General features: G+C 50.5%; 1 protein-coding gene across 3 annotated transcripts in view; it reads left to right on the top strand.

Moving 5' to 3' along the window:
* The window catches only part of HRH2 (histamine receptor H2), a 46,459-nt gene that overhangs the window by 14,390 nt on the left and 15,809 nt on the right, over positions 1 to 16,260 (top strand). For 2 of the 3 annotated variants that reach the window (XM_012927628.2, XM_058677815.1), the window contains exon 2: positions 13,246 to 14,795. In XM_012927628.2, the coding sequence (XP_012783082.2) occupies positions 13,711 to 14,795 (1,085 nt within the window). In that variant the 5' untranslated portion in view covers positions 13,246 to 13,710. Of the gene's footprint in view, positions 1 to 9,988; positions 10,063 to 13,245; positions 14,796 to 16,260 lie in introns of those variants that run through there. The other variant, XM_058677814.1, reaches the window with a different exon arrangement.

Genomic DNA, 16,260 nt, shown 5'->3' with positions numbered 1-16,260 from the left:
AGCCTCTTTGTGACCAATCGGTAAAGTGGGTACAAGTGAGACCGTCCCGATAGCTCCCCGGAGCTAATCCGCAGGACTCAGATGCAGACGATGGGCTGTGGGGGGGAGGACAGAAAGGATCCTGTGGCCAACCAGCAGGTCTGCGTGTTGCTGGCCAGGTCAGCTGTTTGCTGCCATTTCTTTTTTTTTTTTTAATTCCTAATTGAATTGAAAGGCAAAGAATGTGACCTAGACAGAGGGAGACTTGCCACCCACTGATTCCCTCCTCCCAAATGCTTGCAGCAACCAGGGCTGGGCCAGGCTGAAGCCAGGAGCCCAGAACTCAAATCTGACTCTCCAGTATCGGTGCCAGGGACCCAGAGACCTACGCCAGGGCATGTATTAGGACGCTGGGATGCAGCAGTGGAGCTGGGAGGAACTGAAACCAGGCACTCTGATGGGGAATGCAAGTCTCAATTGGCAGCTTAACTACTGTGGCAAACACCTGCCCCACTGCCACTATCTTTAAGGTGACTAAGCCTGCTGTGGACTTGCCCCTGAGAAAGAACAAGCTGTACCTTGCTGGCAGAGCAGAAATTCCAAGGGCAGAGAGATGAGGAGACAAGAGAGGGAGGGAGGAAGAGGCAGCATTGGTTTGGGCAGCTGGGTGTCCAGTTCATCCGGCTCTGCTACAGGTGGTGGAAGGGGAGGTGTCAGTGATGGCGACTCACGTGGTACTGATGAAAGTGGCGATGATGGTGATGTCGACGAGTCCACGTGGAGGAGACTGTGAGGACATGGAGCTTTGGGGGACTCCTTGGGTAAAGGGACTTGGACCTGCTCAGCAGGCCTCAGGGTTTTTCAAAGACCACACACACACACACACACACACACACACACACAGGGTATCAGATCTAAAATACAAAAAAAAGCAAACCGCAAAAGTTCCCATGCTCAGTGCCTAACTGGCCGTGCCAGCTGGTCAGCGACAACTGATGCTGTAACTGCTCTGATTGGAGACATTGCCTTGTGTGCAGAACACTTGTGTATTTCCACATGTGCATGCTTTGGCAATGGGGCATGGCCTCCCAGAGGGAGAGTGTGTAGAGATCTATGATGGTGGCTGAATAGCTGATGAGCACATGAGTTCGTCATTGGCACAGAGTTGCTGGGAGAGCTTGGAGGGCTGCCTCTCAAGGCTGTTGTAGAAGGGATCCCTGCACTCCAGAAAATCTGTGGTTTTCTTTTTTGTTTGTTTGTTTTTAAAGATTTGTGTATTTATTTTTATTGGAAAGGCAGATTTACAGACAGAAGAAGAGACAGAGAGAAAGCTCTTCCATCTGCTGGTTCACTCCCCAAATGTCCACAATGGTCAAAGATGAGCCAATCCTTCATCAGTCCATCTGAGCACCGCCCTGAATGCCAACCACTCCCGAAGGGGGACTTTGGCCGAGGCACAAAAAAATCCCACTGTAGATTCAAGACTCACATCTCTAAAATAGAGAGAAATGCTGGAGTCCACATCATAGCACTCTTTCAAAGTAGATTGGCTAGTGTATGTCAAGTACGTAGATTGCCTCCTGGCACTTCCACTGTGCCAGATCCCTGCGGTTCTATTTCCATAAAGGCTGCTTTCAGTATAGGTTTAGCCAATCCAGTGAGCGTTCATGTATTCCCCAGTTAAGTGCCTGTCAGAGAATAAGACAGCGTCTCCTAGATCCTCATGGAGCTCACATTCCAATGAGCAGAGGCAAGCAATCAACAAATAAAAAAAAATAGGCAGGAAAAGACATGCCGGTAGAAAGAAAACCAAATGGAGGCTTGTGATGGTGAATTGTACTGGTTTTCTGGACGGGGTGGGGGACTGTCACCTGACCCGAGCTCTAGGATAGCAGCACCTGCCAAGGAAAGCAGATACCTCAAGAGATAAGTCCTGATCTACCAATCAATCCTTATCCATCTATCATCTGTCTATGACATCTTCAAAAAGTTTACGGAAAATCCACATTGCAACACTATGCATTGATTGCAGACATTTTTACACCAGTATTTTTGTGTGTGTGTGTGTTTACCATAAACAGTCGGGGGCATATTGGGATGGAGCTGGTTAGGCCTCTGCTTCAGCTGCAGGCAGTCATTATCAGAGCACAGATTTGAGTCCTGACTGCTCCGCTTTCCATCCAGCTCCCTACCCATGCACCTGGGAGGACAGCAGAAGATTGGCACATGTGCTCGGGCTCCCGGCACATGCGTGCGAAGCTTGGATGACGTTCCCAGCTCCTGGCTGTAGACTGACCCAGCCCCTGTCATTGTAATCATTTAGGGAGTGAACCTATGGATGGAAGAATAACCTCTCTGTATCTCTTCTTCTCTCTCTGGCACTCTGCCTTTCAAATAAATAAATCTTTTAAAAAAATGATAAATGCTTGAGGAGATAGTTAACGTTAATCTGAACATTTTATATATATATATATATATATATATATATATAAATACAGAAACATATACGTGTCACCTGAATAATTATATATAACAATGGCATAATTAGAAATATAATATGTAACATGTAAGTATAAACATTATATACATATATATAATATATATATTATATATATATGTAAACATCACCTGGATAGCTATTATGTCCCCTGAACATAAAAACATAAACATCTTTCCATTCTGTTTTCCACCAACTTTCTGAAGCACCTGTGGGTGTGTGCGTGTGCATCTCAGAGGCAGAATGCCCGGACCTAGTGGAGGAGTTGGCTACTGGGGGTGAAGGAAGTTGGGAATCGCAGGGCTGCCTCAGTGCTTGGCCCGAGCATGCAGATGATGGAGACTGGTTAGGAGCGAAGCATGCTGGGAGTTCCCCCTTGGCTCCCATCACAGCGTGGATGTGCAGACACACTTATTGGTAGAGAAAGAAGCAGATGGTGGCAGTCAGGGCCCAGGATCGGGGAGGATCAGGGACCACCTGCTTCATGGTAACAGGTGCCCTTCAGGGATAAATAAAAATCCTATGAAATAGAGGTGGCACTGCACAAAACTGTGATGGCACAAAGTACCGCTTTTTATGTGTCTTTTAAATTTTACTAGAACTCTACCTTTCTAATAAATAAATGGATCTTTAAAGACAGACCCAGTGAGAAAGAAAGGACATCTTTCATGCGCTCACTCACACCCCCCAGATGGCCTCAATGGCCTGTCACAGGACAAAGCCGGGAGTCAGGAGCTCTGAGTCAGGTCTCCTACATGGGTGGCAGGAGCCCAGGTGCCTGAGCTATCTTCCCCTGCTTTTCCAGGCACATTGGCTGGAATGGGATTGGAAACAGAGTATGCCAAGTTTGGAACCAATGCTCATGTGGGATACTGGTGTGGTGGACGACTCAACTTAGTGTACCATAATGCCAGCCCCCAAGATGCCACTTTAAAATCTATGCTTTATGGGGCCACTGTTGTGGCATAGGTTTTTTATTTTTTTAAGATGTATTTACTTTTATTACAAAGTCAGATATACAGAGAGGAGGAGAGACAGAGAGGAAGACCCGTCCGATGATTCACTCCCCAAGTGACCGCAATGGCCGGTGCTGCGCCAGTTCAAAGCTGGGAACCAGGAACCTCTTCCAGGTCTCCCATGTGGGTGCAGGATCCCAAGACTTTGGGCCATCCTCAACTGCTTTCCCAGGCCACAAGCAGGGAGCTGGATGGGAAGTGGAGCTGCCGGGATTAGAAGCGGCGCCCATATGGGATCCCGGGGCGTTCAAGGCAAGGACTTTAGCCGTTAGGCCACGCTGCTGGGCCCGGCATAGGTTTTAAAACCTCCATCTGCAATACTGGCAACTTTATATGAGTGCTGGTTCGAGCCCCAGCTCCTCTACATTAGCTGCCTGCTGATGTGTGCAGGAAAGCATCAGAGAGTGGCCTATTGGCTTGGGCTGTTGCCACCTGCATGGACATGGGAGACCCAGAAGAAGCACCTGCCTCCTGGCTTCAGCCTGGCACAGTCCTGTTCTTGCCATTTGGGGAGCTGAGACCTTTCTCTCTAAGAAGCAGCATAGACTGAATTCTTCCCCAGTGGTGCAGCTTCCGAGCCAGTGCCCAGCCCACTAGGAAGAAGTTGGAGTTCAGCCACCATGAAGAAGATGACAAAATGCCCTGCCTGACGCACAGGCATGGACAATAGAACTATTTCTTATTTTCACAGTAAGAAGGGACTCTTGGAGGCAGGCAGCCTAGTTCTGAGGCTTTGGGCAAGTTCTGTGACTTTTCAGAGCTTAAATTTCCCAGGTTTCTGAATTTGAAGAGTAAAGTCAGCACAGGAAGTGCACTGATACAAAGTAGCAGTATTTCCCCTGTGATCTGGCTGGGGCCCCGAGGCAAGGGTTCCTCCATGTGTTACCAGCTCAGGCACCGCTCCCTTCACCTGTTACCAGCTCTCTGTTGATTGGACCTTCACTGGCTCCCAGTGGCCTTCTGAAGTAAGCCTGAATCCACTAGTATTCCATTTCCTAGCTGCATTTTACCTGCTGAGAATGGACCGGGGCAGTTGACTGAGATCAGGATCACGCTGGCCAACGCAGGCACTGTCATCTTTATCCCAATACCAGGGAACACTTAGGAAGATACAAACAGACCAGAGTTGTCTCATGGCAAAAGCTGTGAGGGGAGGGGGCTGAGAACAACCAAGGAGCTTCTGAGATGAGCCAATCAAGAGTCATTGCCAATTGAGAACCCATCCCTCCCATGTGGCTTTGTCCTTCTGGTTAGCCATTTCCCACTTAGTACACCGCCTGCCTCCTACCCAGCGCACCCTATCAGACATGAAGCAGATTGCACCTACTACAGGGACAAAGACTGATACCTTTCCAGCTTTGACCAGACCATGCAAGCGCTCCCTGGAAGCAGCTAAGAAAGCCCTGCCCAAAACAATCTTCTATCCCTATAGACCTGTGGCACATAAGGCCCACGTGTGTGTGGGTTCTCTTTCCGAGGCCAACCCGCATCAGCCCAGACTGGACATTCCATTCTGTCCGGCACATTTTTGCTCTCCAGCCTCTGCTAGCATGAGCCATGCTGTGGGGACTCACAAGACAGATTCCTAGAAATGCAGTTCCTGAGTCCGTAATGTTCCAGACCAAAATAACATTGCCTTCTACAGACACCCACAGGGCACGGCCCGTGGATCCCCATCCCCAGATTTTAATGTGCATTCCTGGCTTGTGTCTCAAGTGGCCCGTGTGTATCCCTGGTTGTCAGCTTGCCTATACTGAAGCAGTCCGGGCACCTGAGGTGGAAAGAAAGGGCTCCCTGGAGAGGCCAGGGTAATTCTGCTGTGACCATGGAGCCTAAGCTGCCTTGGCACCCCCACAGTGGAGCATATGCAAGGTGTAGGGAAGATAGCTATGCCCTCCTTAATGAATGAAAGTCGCAGCCTCTGAATCACCCCCAGCCTGCTGGGCCCCTGTGGTGCAGTTCCTTGGGGCTTGATCCTGGGATGAGTTTCTTGTGCTCTCAACATTAGGGAATTGGGACATTGGAGTGGCTGCCTGTAGGGAGGTGGGGAATGTCCTGAAAAGTGATGGTGCATGGAAATCAGGAGCTGCCTCCCAGGGATCCAGTGACATCCACAGGGATGTATGGGGGCAGACAGCAGTGTCACCAGGGAGTCCCAGTCTTTGCCTAATGCTCACGCCCCCGCCTCCTGAGGTGCACTAGGGGCCCTGGGGTCCATGCAGCTCCCTGCCTGCCTCCCAGTCACATCACACTGCACTCAGACGCCCCCTGCACCTGCCACAGTCTTCCCCCAGCGCTTACATTTTTAGAACCCACGCCTCCCTCCTCCAAGCTTTTGCTATGCTGTTCTCTCTCAGGAATCTGCCTCCCGTCCTCCTCTCATTTTCACATAGTTCACTGCCACTTTCCCATCGGTATGCAGGTGACACACCACCGCTGGGGGATGCCTTCAGCAGATCCCAGATTAAGCACCCCCACCCTTGCACACTCTTATGGCTTCCTTTGTTTGCTTCACCAGACTCTCAGCCGAGCTGCCAGAAAACCCACAGCACTGCAGTAGCTCGCCTTGTAATCAAAGCTCCCAGCTGTGTCTGTCCTGCCCGCAGCAGCACCCCCAGATCCCAATGCATAGTCAGCAGCCAGAATGCCACTTCCTGGTCATGTCGCTTTTCATAATAACGCAAAGAAATGTTCATTGAGAACCTACCATGGGCCGGGCCCTAAGGTCATTCATTCCTCTTTGTCTCTGCATCCTCCTAGCTGCCAAGTGAAAGAAAATACACCATCCATCATCCCCATGTGACAAGTGAGAAAGCCGAGGCTCAGGGAGGTGGAAGGAGGGCCCCCGAAGTCTCAACACTATTTAAGAGACAAAAGGGAATTACAACCGGGTCTGTTCTGTGTCAGCGACCTGGCTTTCAGCCTGGGGTTGCCTTTTGTTCCTACTGAGCCTGCTCCTGCAGGATAGGAATCAAGTCTCCCACCAGTTTCGGCTGCTACTGCATGGCTAGCCACAGAGAGGTCACTCAGGGAAGCCACTCTCTCCACCTGCTGCAAAAGACTGCCTGGAAAGTCAGCCGTGCCTCCCAGGCTGGGTGGGAAGGCCAGGCACTGAGTCCCTCCAGCTGGCTGCTCTCAAGCTGTTCAGGTCCGCCGCATGCCTGTGCCTGGGACTCAGGACTTGAACCACTAAAGGGGGGACCTCCCACTGACTCCCCACTGATAAGAGAAAGGAAAGCACTATACCTAGATTGATGCCCTTAGAAGGGATGCACCCTGGCTGTCCACAGGCTGGCTGCTGCCCAGGGAGGCCTCACCCTCTGGAGGACAGGCCCAGTGCCCAGCAGTGGCATTCCTGGGATGGGAGAACAAGAGGGCAGCTGTGACACAGACAGGCCTGGATTTTCCCCACATTCCCACCCTCTGAGTCCTTGTTTCCACGGTTGCTGGGTGGAGAGACAGAGGCAGGAAATTGTATTCCAGGTGTCCCCACAACGCAACTCCTGTGGGGACTCCTCACAGCGCATCAGCAGGGACCCCCCGAGAAGTTTTCTTAAAGCCCAGAAAACTCAGAACTCTACTCATAGAGGATAAAGATCCCCATTTCTTGCCCACCTCAGGAAGCAAAGGTGGGCGGGTGCAGGTGGGAGATGGAAGTGAGAGAGGTGAGAACTATTCTTGGAAGGACTTCCTGGAGAAGGGGTCAGAGGAGCCCAGTGATTGAAAAAATACAAGCTCACCAGACAGGGAAGGGAGGGTCTTCCTGGCCACCGAAGCAGCACATGCAAAAGCTCAGAGCCACAACTGAAGGAATTAAAGCCCAGCACAGCTACGGCTTTGGCCCAGGTCTGCAAGGTACACTGGGACCTTGGCTGCCCCTGACGGCGGCTCCCCAGGGAGCTGTACGGAGTGGGGGTTTGGGGTTACCCAGCTACTCTTCCCATGGCTGTAGTAGTTTGATGATGACTGCAGGAAAAGGCTCAAAGCCTCCATGGGCTGAATGGGCAGGGGGAGCTAAAGGGACATCAAGTTCTCCAAAAAGGGCCTCTTCTCAGGCTGCCGAGGCAGATTCAACAGGAAGCAATGAAATGTGTAACTGAAACATCTGTGGTCAGCTTGCCAGGCAGGGAGAGGAAGTGGCTAAAGCCTGCAGGAATGAATTTCATATCCTTTTCACTCACAGATACACAGAGAGGGAGAGAGAGACAGAGAGAGACAGAGAGAGGAGGTTAAAGCAGTTATTTAATATGTGTGAACAGGTGGACATGATAGTATTTATTTTTTTTTCAAACATTCTGAGAGTGCTTGAACACATTTTTTATGAAATGTCAGGGAAAATAGGGCCACCGCCACCGGCACATTCAGACATCTCTCCCAGCTCAAAGAATCCCAGCCTAGGGCCCGGCAGCGTGGCCTAGCGGCTAAGGTCCTCGCCTTGAGGGCCCCGGGATCCCATATGGGCGCCGGTTCTAATCCCGGCAGCTCCACTTCCCATCCAGCTCCCTGCTGGTGGCCTGGAAAAGCAGTCAAGGATGGCCCAAAGCCTTGGGACCCTGCACCCGTGTGGGAGACCCGGAAGAGGTTCCTGGTTCCCGGCTTCGGATCAGCGTGCATCGGCCCACTGCGGCTCACTTGGGGAGTGAGTCGTCGGACGGAGGATCTTCCTCTCTGTCTCTCCTCCCCTGTGTATATCTGGCTGTAATAAAATGAATAAATCTTTAAAAAAAAAAAAAAAGAATCCCAGCCTAAGTACACCTTGGGTCTCCAAGGTGGGAACCGACATGTACGCACACCATGCACCTTGAAAATCTCTGGGTTTACACAGAAAACAAAATCTTTACTGGATGGGCCTGGCAGCGTGGCCTGGCGGCTAAAGTCCTCGCCTTGAACGTGCCAGGATCCCATATGGGCGCCGGTTCTAATCCGGGCAGCTCCACTTCCCATCCAGCTCCCTGCTTGTGGCCTGGGAAAGCAGTCTGAGGACAGCCCAAAGCTTTGGGACCCTGCACCCACAAGGGGGGCCCGGAAGAGGTTCCTGGTTCTTGGCTTCGGATCGGCACAGTACCGGCCGTTGAGGTCACTTGGGGAGTGAATCATCAGACGGAAGATCTTCCTCTCTGTCTCTCCTCCTCTCTGTATATCTGACTTTGTAATAAAAATAAATAAATCTTAAAAAAAATCTTTACTGGATGAATAGATAGACCTACAGACAGGCAGATGGAGAGATGGACAGAAGGGTAGATGGATGTATAGATGAGAGGATGGATGGATGGATGGATGGATGGATGGATAAATGCTAGATGGGTAAATGGGTAGGTAATGGGAGGATGAATGTATGGATGAGTGGATGGATAGGTGGGTGGATGTGTAGATGGATGGATACATGGCTAAGTGGGTGGATGGATGGATGGATAAATGCTAGATGGGTAGATGGGTAGGTAATGGGAGGATGAATTGATGGATGAGTGGATGGATAGGTGGGTGGATGTGTAGATGGATGGATACATGGGTAAGTGGGTGGATGGATGGATGGATGGATGCATGGATGGTTAGGTGGGTAGATGGGCCGGTGGGTGGGTGGATGGATGGAGAGAGTTGAGAAAGGTCCAGTTGCCAGCCTACAAGGGCCATCATCTGGCTGGAGGACAAATACCGAGGCTTATTAACACCACAGAGTGGCAGGTCCAGCAGAGTCAAGTTCAATACAAAGTACAGGGGACATTGCTGCTACCTCTAAAGTGACAAAATGTGAAAGTGTTTGTCATCAGCGGAGCTTGCTGGATGCTTCCAAGCCCTGAGCTTTAAATAGAAATACAACAAAGGTGGTTCTTCAATGGAAATTCTTTGAAGAAAGGAATCAAATCTACTCACTACTGTACCCCAGCACCTAGGACAGCAATCAGCCCAGTGTAGATTGACTCTTTCTTTTTAAAAGATTTACTTATAATGAAAGGCAGCATTTATGGAAAGAGAGAGAGAGAGAGAGGGAGAGAGAGTTTGCATCCACTGGTTTGCCCAACACAGGGCCACAACTGCCAGGCCTGGGCCAGGCTAAAGCCAGGAGACAAGAGGTTCTTCCATGTGGATGGCAGGGTCCAAGCATGTGGGCCATCTGTTGCTGCTTTTCTAGGCAGAAGCTGGACCTAGGTGGAGCCCCGGATTCCTTGCTTCTGCCATTTGGGTAGTAAACTCTCCTTTTTACAATCCATTTTAGGAAAAAGGAAATATTTCATGAAGAGAACAGACAAGAGAGAAGAAAAGGAAAAAATTCCTTAAACATGAACTACAATGTCAGTCCTATACCAAAAGGCGCATACCCAGCTGCTGAAGAATCTCAGAAAATCCTGATCAGAAATAAGGATCATTTTTTTAAAAATCACCCTTGTTGCTACCCCCTCCAAAGTTAATTAAGTGTGGTAGAGAGACTCATGCTGCTTGGGCTATTTATGTAATGAAAAGATCTTCTAAAAATAATGCTCGCGGGCTTGGCGGCAGAGCCAGCTGGAACTGCAGAAGGCGATGAGGAGCCCTGATCCTTGCTCCAGCACGGCCTGTTGGACATCCTTCCGAGTGAGTGCCACCTCCCCTTGCCCAGCTTTGCACAACTGCCCCAGGCGAGGGCCTGGGCAAGGATTCGTTCACATCCCCCAGGGAGACTGTCTGACTCCCAGGGTTTCCTGTGGGCTGCATTTCTGCACTTGCAGACCCCAGAGCTGCTTGCTGGCTATGCGCTGACTAGACTAGACGAACCAAGCTGGGCGCCGACTCAGCCGGGGAAGTCACGGGATGTCGTCATTGTGATGAGGGAAGCCTGGATGTCTTGTAGTTACTGTCAGTTCTGATGCAATCACTGGGCATGACTTTCAGCGAAGTCGTATTTGTGGCGTGTGTGTTTGGGGGAGGGGATGGGTAGGGAGGACGAGCCATTCACATGCCCACGAGTGGGTTGTGTGAGGATGGCAGAGTAAACGTTGCCCGGCCCCTCCTCCCTAGGCTGTCCCAGGACACTTAGAAGGACTGCTGGGTTCTGTACTAGCTAACAGCAGGAGGTGCTCAATAAGCCCAGTGGGATTGAGGGATGTGCTGTAAGCAGGTCTGGGGCTGATGGGCCCTGGAGATGACAGGGGGCGCATGGCAGGCTGGCCCTCTGCCTGTTTTCCTGCCACTCAGGAGCCAAGAGCAGGCTTTTTTCTGTAAAGTGTATTTGCAGAACTTGGTGAAATTCTGTGCTCCTTGCACAGACCTGTAACTGGGAACGACCATGACTGCCATCACCTTTTGATCTGACTTCGGAAAATACTATTACATTCACCACTCTGTCTGAAAGGAGGAACATAGAATGTGCTGTATGCTTATAATTAAGAAAAAAATAGGCCTCTGGATTTTATTTATAGCTGATACCTGAAATCACTGACAGGTTTTGTAAGTCTTCAAAGTTAAATGAAAGTTAAAGATTTATTCTTGGACCCGGCACCATGGCCTAGCAGCTAAAGTCCTCGCCTTGAATATGCTGGGCACCAGTTCTAATCCCGGAAGCTCCACTTCCCATCCAGCTCCCTGCTTGTGGCCTGGGAAAGCAGTCAAGGACGGCCCAAAGCCTTGGGACCCTGCACCCACATGGGAGACCTGGAAGAAATTCCTGGCTCCTGGCTTCGGATTGGCGCAGTACTGGCCATTGCGGTCACTTGGGGAATCAATCATCAGATGGAAGATCTTCCTCTGTGTCTCTCCTCCTCTATATATATCTGACTTTCCAATAAAAATAAGATAAATCTTTTTAAAAAGAGATTTATTCTTATAAATCTCTGTAGATTTACAGAGAAAAGGAGAAACAGAATGATCTTCTGTCTACTGATTCACTCCCTAAATGGCCACAACAGCTGGAACTGAGCTGATCCAAAGCCAGGAGCCAGGATGGGTGCAGAGTCCCAAGGCATTGGGTCATCCTCTACTGCTCACCCAGGGCACAAGCAGGGAGCTGGATGGGAAGTGGAGCAACTGGGACACAAACTGGCTCCCATATGGCATGCAAGTGCTTGCAGGTGAAGGATTAACCAACTGAGCCATTGTGCCAGCCCCTTTTTCTTTTTTTATTTTTCTTAAAGAATTATTTATTTTATGGTAAAGGCGGATTTATAGAAAAGGAGAGAGAGAAAGCCTGATTTTAACATGTTTTAATCAACATATAATATTTTTGCTTATTTATGGAGTCTGTTATAATTTGATGCATATATATAGTGTGTGTAATGATCAAATCATGGTCATGAGAAGTTCCAGCTTCTCAAATATGATATCCAGGTGTTGGAGACCTTCAAACTCTTCTCCCTCTAGTAATTTTGAAATTTGCAATTAATTAGTGAAGACTATGGTTATATCCTACCGTGCTATCTATAACATTACAGCCAGTTCTTCCAACCTAGCTGTTTGTTGGGTCCCATTATCCAAACTCATGTTCCTTCTTTCTCTCCTAGCCTCTAGGAACTTCTATTAGTGTTTCTGCTTTTAAAATGTTTTTAAAAAGTGTTGGGGAAAGCGAAAGTGGCTGCACAGGAATGTGTTTCCATTCTCTGATTTCATTGACCCATGCCCACACAGGGCTGGGACTGGGCCAGGTGGTTCCTGAAGCCAGGAGCCTGGAACTGAATTGAGACCTCCCCATGAGGGGCAGCAGTCCCGGTCCCTGGAGCATGCCCCACTGCCTTCTAGGATCTGCATTGAAAGGAAGCTGAAGTCAGAGCCAGAGCTGGCAGTTGAACCCAAGAATCCCGGTGCAGGACACACATGTTATCACTATAGGCTAACTGTCCACTCCTCATTTTTTAAAAAATTGATTTACTTATAGAAAGAGTCACAGAGACACAGTGAGATCTTCCACCTGCGATTCACTCCCCAGATGACTGCAATGGCAGGAGGTGGGCAGGACAAATCCAGGTTCCAGATCCTCCATCTAGGTCTCCCACGTGGGTGGTAGCGGCTCAAGCACTTATTCCGTCTGCTGCTGACCTCCCAGCGGCATTAGCAGGTATCTGGATTGGAAGTGGAGCAGCCAGGACTCGAACCAAAGTCATGAATAGAAACTTCATTTCCAGTGCCAGGAGGCCAGCCCCACCACTCCTGAATTTAATATTTTTAAATCAGTGGAGAAAACCAAAAGAAGAGTTTTGCAACACATCAAGACTCCATTATGGTGTGATTGGGATGCTGCTACACTCACTCACCTAACGTGCCATCTCTTGGCGGCCCTTGGCAGCAAAGGCCATGCTGGCTGCACAGCAGATTATACCCACCACCTGGCCCTTGTCTGCCAACATGTGCCAGCCCCTACTTTAGACTATAAGGAAGGCGTCTGAGACAACAGTAAGATCCAGGCTGTTCTCAGTACTCCGTGGGAGTAAATTTGTTGCAGGTGCTTATTCACTTCTTAATTGTATTGTTTGTTCAACTGATGCCAACCCGTGGGGCCAGCCATGAGCACACAGCGGTAACTCCAGTTCTCCTGGAGTATATATAATCTGTCTAGATGATTCTTTGTCCAGTAGATAAACATGCTTCCTGCCTCTGCATCCCCCTTCTCTTCCCATCCCCTGTTGTGTATCCTAATGGCTTCACTCCCTCCTAAGGAGTGGTACCCAGAGCTGCCTCTACTTGCCAGTTTCTGGGTGAGAAGTGAAAAATTACAAGGACCCGTTTTGAATGGGGTCATGCTCTCGGTCTGGTCTCAAAGTGCTCAATGCTCAACCTTTGGCTTTTTAGCTCCTGCTCTCTGGACACTCCCCCCACCCAAGAGAGAACACAAAACCCAGATGCCAGCGATGAAGGAGGACATGGCCACAAGTTCACCTGACCCTTCCTGCATAAAACCAAAGCCACCTCCAGACACGTGCCCTGGTGCCTCCGTCTCTATGCAAAACCTGGAGGATAGAAACCTATCCCAGATGCAGCAAGAAGCTGACTCAACAGGGAACCATCTCAGGACTGCAGTTTGAGCTACACACTTGGCTTCCGAAAATTTGCCTTTCCCTCATCTTTGTTGAGGTCAACGTCTAACAATTTAGAAGAGATACTGAATCAGGGATTGAAGGCCCATCAAAATTTGTACACCTGTTTGGGCTCTGCTGGGACCCAGAAGCCCAGTGCTTGGTACGGTTGATGCTCCGGAAAGCTGAAAGAGAAGCAGCCGAGGCCTGTGGCTGAAGGAAGGAACTGGAGGGTCCCAGAATGGAGCCCAATGGCACAGCCAGTAACACAGCCTCCTCCTCTTGCCTGGAATCAACCGCATTCAAGGTCACCCTCAGTCTGGTCCTCACGGTCCTCATTCTCATCACCGCCGCCGGCAACGTGGTGGTCTGCTTGGCCGTGGGCCTCAACCGCCGGCTCCGCAGCCTGACCAACTGCTTCATCGTGTCTCTGGCCATCACCGACCTGCTCCTTGGCCTCCTGGTGCTCCCCTTCTCGGCCATACACCAGCTGTCCTGCAAGTGGAGCTTCGGCAAGGTCTTTTGCAATATCTACATCAGCCTGGACGTGATGCTGTGCACGGCCTCCATCCTGAACCTATTCATGATCAGCATTGACCGTTACTGCGCTGTCATGGACCCACTGCGCTATCCTGTGCTGGTCACCCCCGTCCGGGTTACCATCTCGCTGATCTTAATTTGGGTCATCTCCATCACCCTGTCCTTCCTATCTATCCACTTGGGCTGGAATAGCAGGAGCGGGACCATCCAAGGCAATCACACCTCGCCCAAGTGCAAATTCCAGGTCAATGAGGTCTATGGCTTGGTGGACGGGTTGGTCACCTTCTACCTGCCCCTGCTGATCATGTGTGTCACCTACTACCGCATCTTCAAGATCGCCCGGGAACAGGCCAGGAGGATCAACCATATCAGCTCCTGGCAAGCAGCCACCATCAGGGAGCACAAAGCCACGGTGACGCTGGCCGCCGTGATGGGGGCCTTCATTATCTGCTGGTTCCCCTACTTCACTGCCTTTGTCTACCGTGGGCTGAAGGGGGATGAGGCCATCAATGAGGTGGTGGAGGCCGTTGTGCTGTGGCTGGGCTATGCCAACTCAGCCTTGAACCCCATCCTGTACGCTGCCCTCAACAGGGACTTCCGCACCGCCTACCAGCAGCTCTTCTGCTGCAGGATGGCCGGACGCAACTCCCAGGAGGCTTGCCTGAGGTTCAACAACACGCTATCCAGGAGCCAGAGTCGAGAGCCCAGGCAGCAGGAAGAGAAGCCTCTGAAACTCCAGGTGTGGAGTGGGACAGAAGCCACAGCACCCCAGGGAGTCACAGACAGGTATAGTTCTTGGGACTGTATAGAGGATGGGGTCCCTGGGAGGGGGACCGTCACACTACGGATGACCATGGTGAAGGCAGCTGCTGGCTTTTGTGCCGGGAAGTCTAGTGAGCACATGGCAAACATTGTCTCATTTAATCCACCCGATGTCTGCCATCCCCAAGGTAGAACTCAATCTTCCTCCGTTTGGAGCAATGAAATCCCAGGGCCACACTGCTGGGATTTCTCACTCCCAGAACTGATAAATTCTTTGTTCTGGCTACATTATCCTTCCCTCCAAGAGTCCTATGTGCGAGGCTGCCACATGGGGGTCCAGGATGGCACTCAAAGTGCCGTGAACGGGTGCTGTCACCCGATGGGGCTGTGGTGGAGTTAAATGAGAAACCAGAGCTCAAGGCAGCATTTGTTGAACACCTGCTCTCAGGCATCCACTCTCACTTGTGGGAGTGTTCCAGTTGGAGGGGAAAGAGGATGATGGGGTAGGAAAGGTGGGTCCCAATGCTTGGCTAGCAGGGACAGGCCTGTTGCAAAAGCAGGGACAGCTGTGGTACACCTGCGCTTTGACAAGAAAGCTCTGGTGGCCCCTAAGACGTGGACCAGCATCGGCGAGCAGGGGTGGTTGGCAGTCTGCAAATAGGAATATCAGTAAGGGGACTGTGCTGTGTGCTTCCAGGAGAGAGGGAAAGAGACAGAAAGGCAAATTAGGAGATTATTTGACGATGATGATCATGAAAGAGATGCAAGGAGGACTCCACTTCCAAGAGATGTCCCAACCGACAGAGTCAGAACAAGGTCTGGATGACGTCACAGGCAACAGAGCCAGTACAGGGTAATGACAGAAAGCACACTTGAGACCTGAGTGTCCCTGGAAATGCCCGCCAGATGCAGAGGCAGCTACTGGGCTGGGCTCTAGTTGGCAAGGGCAACGAATACCAGAATGCTCAAAGAACATCTGGCAACCAGCAGTTGCTCAATAAATGCTGCCTTCCCTTCTCTTCCCGTAGACAATGAGTCTGCCCCTCTTTTCCCCCAGAACACCGATTTGTGGAATTGACCCATCCATCCATCCGTCTGTCCGTCCATCCATCCATGCACTCACTCCTTTGTTCCTTTCCTCATTTGCAACCATTCCTCAGATACCCACTTCTATGCCAGGACCCATGCTGAATGCCAGGGACACAGAAACAACATCTGGGGTGGTGACTGTGGTGAGGAGCTATGCAAAGTCAATGGGGTGACCTTGACATCAAGCTCTAGGCAAGTCCCTGCCTCCTCTGGGAGTTCAGAGTGGAGCATCTTCATGCAGCCAGCCCTTCCTACTCGCCTCTCCAAGTGGCCTGAAGCTCACAGGAGCTGAGGGATGTGAGCAGGTGCTACAGGCCTTAAAGAGATGCTATGATCCACCAACAGAATAGAAGTCCTCTCTCAAGCATTGCATGTCCATATCAAGGAAAACATGGACGGC

Source organism: Ochotona princeps, chromosome 19 (genome assembly GCF_030435755.1).
Source record: "Ochotona princeps isolate mOchPri1 chromosome 19, mOchPri1.hap1, whole genome shotgun sequence".
NCBI lineage: Eukaryota > Metazoa > Chordata > Mammalia > Lagomorpha > Ochotonidae > Ochotona > Ochotona princeps.
Note: the sequence above shows the minus strand (reverse complement) of the source record. Positions and strands in the feature narration are given on the sequence as shown.